The sequence below is a fragment of the Notolabrus celidotus genome, chromosome 2 (genome assembly GCF_009762535.1).
Source record: "Notolabrus celidotus isolate fNotCel1 chromosome 2, fNotCel1.pri, whole genome shotgun sequence".
In the NCBI taxonomy this organism is placed as follows: Eukaryota; Metazoa; Chordata; class Actinopteri; order Labriformes; family Labridae; genus Notolabrus; species Notolabrus celidotus.
The window spans coordinates 24,878,014-24,890,185 of NC_048273.1; the positions used below are offsets into that span (position 1 = coordinate 24,878,014).

Consider the following 12,172-nt stretch of genomic DNA (forward strand, 5'->3'; position numbering starts at 1 on the left):
TGCACTCACACAGACATACTCTCTCTCTTACGCACACACACACTCTAACGTTTGATTAACCAATAATTAAAAGTCTCAAAGGCTGTAGGGAAAACAACCCTTCACTGCACCCCTGATGCCTGCTTCACCTTTGCTTCATTGTAAGCCATTTCACACACACACACACATGCGCGCACACATACACACACACACACACACACACACACACACACACACACACACACAGACACACACACACACACACACATACATGCATAGACACACACTCACACACACACACATACACACTCACTCACACACACACACACACACACACACACACAAACACACACACACACTCATGCTGACACCAACCAATTTGCGTTTAAAATATCGTAATGGGTATTTTACACTCCAACAATAAATGTTTTATTCTTCTGAGGCTCTGCAGCTCCATCTGCTTGGCCGTTATGCGTTAATCTGCCAACTCAAGTACTGCAGAGACTCTGTACCAGAGGAGCCTGCAGGATGCAGAATGGAATGATGACTCTGCTTCTCACTAACTCAAGTGCTTTTACTCCATTATGTTCATTACAGTATTGTTCTATTATCATTACTTGTATACAGGTTTTTTTAGGCAATTGTATGATGATATCACAATTTTAACCCCATCTATTTAGCTCTTATGGGCAACATACGTATATTCTTCATTACTTGTTTACATGCATGCAAAAATCCAGTTATGGATCATATAGTTTTACCCTTTCATTAAAAACAGGAAAGCTTTCTTAACCCTCTTGTTATGTTCGTTTCTCTGGAACAGCATGTTCCTGGGTCAATTTGACCCGGGCATATTCAATAATCCAAAATTGTCAGAACCCCAAAAAATCCCAATACACATTTTTTTATGATCTAATTTTTAACTCCATTACTAACTACTTTAAATCAAGATTTATTCCATTGGTGTTCTTTAATTCTCACAGATCAGGGTTCAATGAAGATACCTCACTCGTTTTTCATTAAAATTAATGTTAAAACTTTTTTTAATGTACATTGGAAAGCCCTAAATATAAATACAATAGTTTGACATGACATAGATTTTTGTTTATTTTATTTTAAATTTTGAATTTTTTCATTTTTATGAAGTGATGTTGATAAATTAGCACGACTCCTCTTCTGTCACATGCTTCCCAGATTTTCGTGCAGCATTTAGCTGGTTTGGAAGGCATATATTGCCTAAAATCACAAGGTTCATTTACTGAACAGTAAACATTTCTTTTCTTTGGATGCATGATTCTGATACAATGAAGGAGTGAGCATTAAAAAGCAATGCCACTTTGGTAAGTATCCAGCATGCTTTGCTTCTTTGAGTGCCATCTTTTGGGTAACACAATAAAACATCTCTCTCTTATATCAGTTGCACAAATGTATATGATGGAGCTCACTTTTTATATTACAAAAAAGTATTAGTAGTTGCTCCTCTACACCAAATTTTACAGTAATTTCATTCTGTTTCATGAGCACCTCAAAGGGGCTTTCAGCAGGGACTAGGAATAATTTAGAAAGATATTTTGTTGAGTAAAAAAATAAAACAAACCTGTGCTGGTAGACTTGATTATCATATAAATGGATTTACTCCTACAGGTTGAGAGGACAGACTTACCACGCAGGTCTGGGTTACAGAGTAGGTGAGCAGAGCGAGGAAGACGGACAGCACAGTTCGGATCTGGATGGTGAGGCAGCCTGGTTGGCACTAAAACAGGAAAGCAGAGAAAAGCAGTGAGAAAATCGAACCAGTGAGTAAATGAAGCACCTGTTTATCTACCTCAATAGCATTTTCAACACATCATTAGCCAGGAGTGGAAATGAAATGAGCGCAATATGCGCAGGGCCTATTAGAGGAGACGCTTAAAGGATATGATGAAAGTTCAATGTAGCATGAGGGTTATATATAGAGGGGACAAATGCGAAGTGGAAGAGTGCAGGAGACGTCACAGTCACTCGAGGTGAGTGTGTAACAGTCAGCTTCGGAGCAGCAGCTGAGCTTTTAAGAGGAAAATATCACATGTGAGAGCGAGCTGTGCAGGAAGCAACCACTCACTGGGTTCAGGATGGGGTGAGACTGTGAACATCAGTACTGTTTGCTATTTAAAGCTTCTGTGAGGGCTTTTCTGCTGATGTTGACTTCACTTTTAAACGAAAAAAGCCAGCAAGACTATTAACAAAAAGAGTGACTATTTCTCTGTAGTTATTTTGAAAGTCTGAAACTGCTAGTGGAGGGGAGGGTGCAGGCTACAGACCTCTGTTGTTGTGTTCTGTATAATAGCTCCGTTGAAGCCAGTCGACTTGTGAAAAAACATTATTGTGTCTGAGCACAAATACAGCAAAAGGAGGTTAGTGCATCCTACCTGAACACTGGTGAGATGTAGGTACATGATGCAGGCCACGTGGAAACACACACACAGCACTAGCAGCAGCAGCACCAGCATCCCCCTGAGAGAGCAGAGGAGAGACCACAGTGAGGAGGGCTTCCCCTGTTATCCACTGACTGCACTGAAAACACCTTCCTCTTTAATTGTCTCACTACAGCCCAGCAAGATCGATCCAATTACACAGCACACATAGGCAAACTGCAAATGTGGGAGAGTGTGTGTACGTACTGTGGGATCATTAGTAAATAGATAAGGCCAAACAGAGCAGCGAGGATCAGAGAGAGAACCACTGCGCTGATGAAATGGTCATCGTACACCTGGTGATACTGAGAGAGGACAAAAGACAGAGAAAACTTAAGAAACATACATCCAACATGTCGGCTGTTTAATTGGGAGAAGGTAGCAGTAAGACCATTATTTTACATGTAGATGATTTTTTTTTGCCCTTGAGTGTGTGTGTGCTACAGATCGAACATGCTTCTTCAGGCAGCAGCAAACATACAGGTCTTGAGGTCTTGAGAGACGCTAAAAGTTTTCTGTTGTTTGAGGTTTTGCCTATTTGCCATTTTCAAGCCAAAAACCCTAATGGTTTAAATTCTCATTGCCTAACTCTCTTTGTTTCACATTTAACCTTGCACCAATCTAGAAACCCATCTGCTATTGTCTGACAACGATATATGCTTTGGGAACGATGGCCAGCTTTAAGGGCAGTGTAGCCAGTGGTTAACGACTTCCCCCCATTTTCTGTGCAAGGCATAGTTTGCAGTCCCATCAGAAACTTGAAAAGCAACGGAGTGATCAGATTAAAAGAGATGCACGTTCATCCAGATGTGTCTGCAAGGCAAATGCCGTCATTTCTTAGTTCAACACATCTCACGCGTAAGCCAGCATTCATCTTTTTTTGATGAGTCTCAGTTTCACTGTAAAAAGGAAGCAAAGTAATTTACTTGTGATTTACTTGATTTTTTGCTGCACTTGCATGCAGATGTCTGTTTATAGAGATAAATAAATTGTCGTCAGAGCACCACCAATGGGAGCCTGAAGGAACACAGGAAATGCATTCTGACTGCTTTTGCCCTCCATATGGACTATTTCAACTAAATGCATAAAGCCTGGTGATACCTGATTGCTCAATACTACTCTCACCACAAACAGAATAGAGTGAAAACATCCCATTTTCAAGTACAGGCCCATACCTAAAGATTCTACATTTTTATGTTGATTTTGAAATAGAGATTTACCTTGTGTAAACTGCAGTTCTGTGTAATCGGGTGTAAAACAGATGATTTCTTTCCCTGCCTGATTCCCTTACCCTCTATTGGCTCATCTCCTTCACAAAGAAAGCTAATAGTTCATTGAGCTGCTTGCATTTAGGATCTTATCCTGGCTTTTTTCCTTCAAAACGTCCAGAAAGGCAGCCGATATCAGGAGAGTAGATTGAGATTAACCTCAAACATAATCAGTGTGAGAGAGCTAATTCCACCTGTTCTTCTCACGCTCTGCCTGAACCCCTTTAACAACACCTGAGTTCTCTTTTTGGGAGTAACTAAGTTACAATACACAATTCGCCAAAACGACAAAAATATGTCAACTCACCAATCCTGAGTCAAGTCTTTGTCCCAGAATTGTCAAGATGGCAACCAAAGATTCAAGATTTTGTCACTGTGTATGTTGTTTGCTATCTGTGTTCAAAAATGTAGGCAGGTGTGGATGTGGTATATCATTCCCTGTTAAGTTTTTGATCAAATCAGTTTCATATTTCATGTATCTCTTTTTTATTTTCTCATTCATAATTCTCTTTCATGTACATTGCTTTATTTCCTGCATTTTGTCTATTTTCTTTCTTAAGTGATTCAGTCTTTAATGCTTTTAATCTATGCAATTATTGTCTCACCTGAAGATATAATATCAACTGTTTCCTGCAATCTACAAGCATCTGAAAATATTCTTTGGGTCAACAAACATTCAATTGTAAGTTTGACATTTTTCTAAGGGTGGCTCTTTTCTGAAGCTTCCAAATGAGTCACAATTAACTGTTTTATTTGTTTAGTTTATTTTCTCCTGCTACCAGTTTGAACATCTAGATTGCACTCATGCAAAGTCGCAGATGCTGACACTAACAAACACACACAAAAGACATACGCGCTAGTCCCTGTTCTGTGTCTCCTTTATGACTCTACCCACGCACACATAGGAGAAGATATCACGTGTCCCGCTCAGACGTTCCCAAATCATTATCTGCACCCCCTCCTGAGAGGGTGGGTGGATTTCTCATACACACATAGACATAGACACACACACACACACGCACACACACATAGAGTCACACAGACATCATAGACAACAGGCGTGGGAGAGGGAGAAGGGGAGAAAGAGAATTAGAGACTGTGTCGGGTGTGTATGTGAAAGAAAAGGACAGAGTGGGGGAGAAGCTGCAGTCACGAAGCATGTTAGTGTGTGTAATGAGGAAAAGTACATATTTGTTACATTTGTTAATCTAAACCCACGTTACTGACTGCCCTGCAGATGTATGCACTGTGTGCGCTCACCCTGCGCTCCCTGTCTCTGCTCCGGTAGAACAGGGTGAAGAAGTTGAGGTCTGATGTCTCTGACTCGGTCTGCCGCGCTTCAATGAGTCGCCCGATGTAGCGATTGACTCGTGTCGCTGGCGAGTGCTGCACGGCGGTGGCTGAGAAGGATGTTCGACTCCTCAGCTTCTCTGACGCTGTCCGCAGGGCTCTCCGCTGTCAGACACCAAATAGACGACACAATCAGTGTCAGTGTTTCAGCACTGCTTTTAGCACACTTACTTACCTTTCATTCCACTGCTTTAATGTGGAAGCTCAAGTTCTAGCAGCTCTATATTATCAAATGTAAATATGCCTTTAACCACAATATACCACCTTTTAATAATTCGACTTTTATTTTGACCACATGTTGCTTTAGATGTTATTCGTCAGCCCCTGATCTTTTAGCAGCACACTTATTTTGATATTTCAACACAGCTATAGCAGGCCAACATTTGGACGGTTAACAGAGGGATGTTCTGAAGTGACGAATTTCCTTGTCACTTAAATAATAATTGAAATTCTGACTAACCGACAAGTGAAAAGATAAGTAAGCATCCAGAAAACAGTTATCATTGAGTAATAGGAAACCAAGAGTCTGTGGGTAAACAATCAAATTGGTTTGCTGAGAGTGGCTAACAATAGCAGAGTTAGCACCACCAGCCTTTGGTCCTCCTTTAAGTTCAGCGTCCAGTCGCCTGTGCTGGTAACACATTGCTCTGGTCAAGTTAACCAGACACAGTTACTTCCTCTTTCTGAATCGAAATACTGCCAAACCCAACTGCACTATGGGATGCCATCTATCAACTGTGTTTGTTTACAGCAGGGTAGTAGAGCATTATAACATTAGAGCAGCCACCATTGACTGGAGCAACAGCTCAGCCAGAGGCAGGTGGTTATGCAAAAGTTAAGACACAACATTTGACTGCAATGTCATGTCTACACCATTGAAAATATGAATAACTTGTTTAACTAAGTAGTAAATCTGGTGTAGCCAAGTCATTCTAGGGTTGACTATGAAGGGTGTGGATATTCAATCATTTAGTCAACTTAGTGCACACAACCCATAACCAAGCAGCAAACTCCAGTGTTGAAAAATGAAACCATGCAATAGTGCAAAAAACTGCTGTTCTTTAAGTGTCCACTTGGAGTTTGCACCAAAAGCCAAGGATCCTCCATTGGGTCCTATGTGATGCTCAACTTTACAGCAAAAATAAACACGTTTACATGGGCAAAACTGGTCCAAAAAGGAACATTTATACAGCTTATTTCTTTCTTTGAACACACCACACAAGGCAATTTTTGGACACATCTGTTAATATAATATAAAGGCTGGGGGTTTAACATACATTTGCGTAAATACTGGGCATAGCTGATATGACTGCCAGGTGGCTAAAAGCCCCTGGAGACTAATGACTAATGCCTGAACTTTCAGTATGGGGACCGCCAACTTTGGGTGTCAAAGCTCTTTTTATAAAAAAACAATGGCTGACGTCACTTACATACCTCCATGTTTTATAAAATCTAGAGACAATTTGCATTTAACACTATTTTTTTTAACATTTTAGCATGTTGAAACTTAAATAAGACATTTATCTTAGTAGTAACGTACTGAGAAAAACGTCCGTTAGTTTGTTTAAACATTTAGGTACTTGTATGTGGGTTCAATGGAAACACATTTGTGAATACAGAAATTGATGCAAAAGTAATTCAATGTTTAGGTCATGACCAATTTGGGTCTCATATGTTTGTGGTGGGGCTGCACGGTGGTGCAGTGGGTAGCGCTGTTGCCTCACAGCTAGAAGGTTCTTGGTTCGAATCCCCGGCCGGGCGGGTGCCTTTCTGTGTGGAGTTTGCATGTTCTCCCCGTGCATGCCTGGGTTCTCTCCGGGTACTCCGGCTTCCTCCCACAATCCAAAAACATGCTCAGGTTGATTGATCACTCTAAATTGCCCGTAGGTGTGAGTGTGTGCATGAATGGTTGTCTGTCTCTCTGTGTTAGCCCTGTGATAGGTTGGCGGCCCTCCGCCCGAAGCCAGCTGGGATAGGCTCCAGCCCCCCTTGACCCCTAACAGGAGAAGCGGTCAAGATAATGGATGGATGTTGGTGGTGAAGTAATCTCACTCCAGTAGAAAGTTCTGAGATTCACTATTTCATTCTAGGAGGTTTAATATATTTGCCAGCAGCAGTTAATCTAACACTAATGACAAAGTAGTTTCAGGCCGAGGTTAATCAGAAGATAAGATGTGGGTGGATTCCACTGTGGTAGAGATGTTATTGTGTGATTTACAGTAATTGCTTTTTGAGGTTTAATAGAGTTTGCATAGATCCTGCACATGCATCCTGTGGAGATGCTCCTGTCGTGATGCCATAAACTAGTTAAATAAGGCCCAAGTTTAAAATTGCTATAATTACGCCTGCAACAATCCCTACAGAGCAGCATGTTTGAAGTATTGAGATGTTATCTCAAGTTCTATTGAAGTTTAAAAAAAAACATGCTTTTCAACTGGGACAGTTGACTGTTCTATATCACGCATACTCATACTGTGGTGCTTTATCTTTCTATATACTGTACTTATTTATAGCTACAGTCTTAACTGCCAATCATTGCTTCCATGTAAAGAACAGGGTAATGGCATCTACTGTATGAGAAATACAGCTTTAATGTAGGAAATGCATGCAGTGCATCGCCAAGTTTCAAATATGTCTGTTTGTTTGTGTGACAGAGTGCATGTTGGTATAATGCAGATTTTGAAGAGATGAAGAGATTTTGTTTTACAATGTGCCACCAATTTTACAAGCAGGAGATTTCAAGCTTGAGCTACTGATCAATGAATCTACGACTGGCTTCAGAACTGGGTAATAAAGACAGTATACCTAATTGGATATTTATCAGAAAAAGCTGTACAATTTTGGTTATATGATGAAAAACTATTCTGCCCTACAATCATCAAATTGTGTCACAATGGTTTGATTTTGGCTACATGGATAACTATGTAACAATGTGGCTAATGCCATTAGCAGAGATTATACCAGGCTGGGAGTGATTACCAGCAGTCATAGCGCAAACCTCTTCAGAGTCATGATGTGCTAATACCTGGCCGAGCTCACACAGTCAGGGATTACAGCTAGCTGGCTTTTTCTGACAGCCCGGACCCTGTGACGCCACAAGGACACCAATCATTCACCAATCATCAGAATCATGACACACTAATGCCTGGCTGAGCTCACACAGTGAGGGAGATTACAACAAGCTGACTGGACCCTGTGACGCCACGACGACACAGATCATTAACCAAACACTAACTGGACCAACTAACCACATCTGTTATCATCTGCTGCATCATCAAGGTTTTAGAGCAAATACACTCTTATGAGCAGACATGATTAAACATAAATTACTGTCCATGTGCACAAACCAAAACAAACATGAATGCATGAAGTATCCACACACTATCTAAGTAAGCTTTATCCTTGCAGAAGAAATAATGCTCTGGTTTGATTCTCAATGAGGGCTGACTGTTAATGACATTTCATTATGAAAGGTAAATGTGAAGGTATTTTTATTAGTTTCATTTGATATACAGCAATCTTTATCTGAAGAACTTTGCAGTAAGACCAGGCTACTAGTGGCTTTATTACTATTCAGTCACTCGGCTATCTTGAATACTTGATCCTAATTGGTCAAAATCCCTTGACAACGGTTATTAACTCTGAACGACAGGGAAAACCTCATGACACACGTTACACATATATCAATCCGTGGAAAGGGGTTGTAGTCTACTGATTATGATACTGTTTATGATTTCACTTCTTCTTGTTGACAGTCTGATAAAAACAACTTTCCTATAGCATCTGTAAAAAATGTGGAAGATATTTCTAATATCACTCAATTTATTTGGAGAGTGGAGAACTTCAGATTGGTGGGTAATGTCTGATTGGTTAGATAGGTCCTCTGAGCAAAAAAGTGTGTTTTTTTTCAGCTACAGTGGAGCAGAGTCGAGAACAGTGGGAACGACAAAGAACCCCATCCCATGCATACCCATCATTCTTTGCTCTCTGCTCGCTGTCAAGGCGAAAATGGTTAAACAGAGGGACGACCCTTCGGTAACTCTGAAAAGATTCCAGAAGATGCAACGAAAAAAGTCTGTCCAGGCCAAAATACTTAAAGGGAGCATTAACAGCTTCACTTTCCCCTAACAGTGTGAGAGCTCAAGAGATCACAAGATGTATCGTTGTATATAATATGTAGCCTAAGACCTACACCCGTTTTCTGTCGTCGGCAACGAAGGCTTTAAATACAATGGAGGCAAAGTATAAATTCTCATCACAGCCACATTTTCTTAAAGACTTTTACCAGCATCCTAAAAGTGACAATGGATAATACAACAATAAATACCATACCCAGGACTTGTTCATGCAATATTAGTATTAATAAGATTTGATACCATTACGTAGCTGATTGTTTATGATATTTGCTTAATGTGATAAATTGACATGCTTAATCAAATGCTTAATCTCTCTAATGTATGTCCAACCAAAAACTATGGGGGTTCTGTCAATTAGAAGATGTTTTAGTTTTTATTTTTAGTTAATCAAACATTCATGCTCATACAATGTGATAGTGCAAGAGAAAAGAGCCTCAGCTTTCAGCAGCAAAATAATAAAAGTTATTGCTTTTATAGTTCAAAACTGAAGAAGCATATCGCACCCAATGTTTAGTTTTCATTGGGTTAAAAGCAGAGACTTTAAGTGCTGATAAAAAAGTTGCTCATAATATCCATTCCACTGGCTTACTTGACAACATGTAGTTGTAATGCACTGTACTGCAGTATTAATGACACTGCAAAATCTAGAAATCCAGATTACAGTGTTACACTGTGTGTGTGCGCGCGTGCATGCCTGCGCGTGCGTGCACGTGCGTGCGCGTGCGTGTGTGTGCGTGCGTGAGTGTGCAACAGATTAGGAATCCAGGCAGGATTTCACTTTATCACAAATGCACGTACAAAACCATTAAAAGGATTTTCCCCACTACATGACCCAGATATTTTTATACCTATTATCTGCAGTGCAGCAGTGGTGGTTACATGCATGAAAACAGACAAAGTGATATGTTTTATTCACCAAGAGACAGAGAGAGGTTACTTACCTTGTCGTCATCTTCGCAGGTCATGACGTTTGAGAAAGGGATCTCAGCCTTGAACATCTTCCTACAGTGCATCAGCTGCACTAGCAGGTAGCACACGGTCTTAAACTTCATCCTCTTGGCTGGTTTGATGTCTGACAGAATCAGACCTGGGAAGATCTGGAGATTAGAACAGAAGTAATGAGCTGAGCAGGAAAGACAGAAAAAAAGAAAGTCCATAAGAAGTACAGAAGACACAGACAAGTCCCTTTGCACTGCAAATGTGCAACAGCAGTTACGCATCAATGCTAATAACTGGGTACAGAAAAAATTCCAACATGACAAAGTATTCGCACCCAAAATTGAATCCCACTGATTTAGACTTCTGCAGCTAAGGGTCTCTTAGTAAAAAATATCAAGAGAATGAATCACCATTGCTAAAATTGACTTGGCTTGACTCAGGCAGTGTACACAGAAAAGGTCATTCAATTCTAATGGAGTACCCAAAGTAAATTTTAGCTTAAGTAAAATGTGCGAAGGATGCGTCTGTCCTTTTCCCGTGATGCATCATCACATACGGAAAAAGACGGAATGCCTAAAAACCTGATATAAATAATGGATATTCACCACTGATTGCAACATTTGTGCTAATGTAAGTGCACAGCGCAACATCACCCGTGTTGTAGTTGTTTTAAGCCATTTTTTGTGTGGAAACGCCACAGTTACACTATAAAACCTATAGGCTATAAAAAGTAACCCTGTTTATCTTGTATTTATAATCTTACTCTTTGTGGCTACTGAGATCAAGCTTTCATCCAGATCTCAGTCATTATTGGAATAAAGTTAACATTAGCATGTCAGCACCATTAGCTCATATGCATACCAAGAGCTACAGGAGGTTTAAAAGCATAGATTGAAGAGGTACATCCTGAATGCTGATGTTTTGCTTGTAGCTAGGCCTAGCAAGATGGCTTGTAATAATTCTTATAGGCTAATTGTTTCAATTTTTGGCACATATCAAGCTAATGTTTGGTGAGCAGCTGATGTTTAGCATGAAGGATTGTTACAAAGCTAACATAGTCATATAGTATGTGACTTTTTATCTTTCAAGAATTTGTAACATACACAAAATTCTAACAGTGAACAAAGTTTATCAAATGATATTCAATATAGCAAACAGATTGAGCAAGTGACCCAAATAAATCAACTTGTTAGAAAATTTGAAAAATATAATAAAAAAGTATTGTCTCAAGAGCCCAGCATAATTATCTTGCCTTCTCAATTTAACAAACCGTGTAAACTAGAATTCACAGGTTAACCAATCTCAAGAAAATGCTGTCATTTTTGCAAGAAAATTTGATTATTCATCATGTGCAAACTTTTGTTTTCCCAAGATCACGTATTTATTTCAGAGGAATTAGAATACATGATGTGCAGATTATTAACACGTACTCTTTGATCTGTCTATATCCGTATGCGAATAATTGGTTGAATAGATGCCAGTGACTGTTGAATAGTATTTTGGCTTGAAATGCCCAACCCTACTTAAATATCATTGTTGGCATGTCAGTGGATGCACATCCTAATTTAAAAAGATTTCAAGCTGTGTTTGCATTCACTTCAAACAACAGGCTAATACAAATTCATCTGTGTTCAAAGTAGTTTCCGTAGGGAGATGGACAAGAGGAAATAAGAACCCAGACAATACAGAGAAAGTCTATTGTTACAATTTCATGGAAATACTTGAACCTCAATCTGGGCAGTTTTGTATTCATAGAACATTCAGCACATGCAGCTCTTTTCCAAGAACTTCATCGCTTCTAAAATTAAACCATAAAACCCATCATTTCTAAACTCTTTTAAATACAGTCATCCAGTTTAATATTCTTCAAACTAAAATCCAGTTTCGGTAATAAAACAACTGAGACATATGTATTATCCAGGGACCAGGGTGGAAACAAGGACATGACACTCCTGAATAGATAAGAGAATCCATTTTAATGTGCTTTGGAGATTCTTGGAAATAAAGTTGAACTGGGATTTTTTATCCTTTAAACTGTTAATGCTCA

The 12,172-nt window shown here is 39.6% G+C and overlaps 1 protein-coding gene across 1 annotated transcript in view; it reads right to left on the bottom strand.

Annotated features, from left to right (window-relative positions):
• The window catches only part of LOC117825971 (adenylate cyclase type 1-like), a 54,898-nt gene that overhangs the window by 17,320 nt on the left and 25,406 nt on the right, over window positions 1–12,172 (bottom strand). Inside the window, exons 8-12 of the mRNA XM_034701992.1 lie at window positions 10,128–10,283; window positions 4,961–5,155; window positions 2,640–2,737; window positions 2,388–2,472; window positions 1,643–1,732 (exon numbers count right to left, since the gene is read on the bottom strand). Coding sequence (XP_034557883.1) covers window positions 1,643–1,732; window positions 2,388–2,472; window positions 2,640–2,737; window positions 4,961–5,155; window positions 10,128–10,283 — 624 coding nt within the window. The remainder of the gene's footprint in view (window positions 1–1,642; window positions 1,733–2,387; window positions 2,473–2,639; window positions 2,738–4,960; window positions 5,156–10,127; window positions 10,284–12,172) is intronic.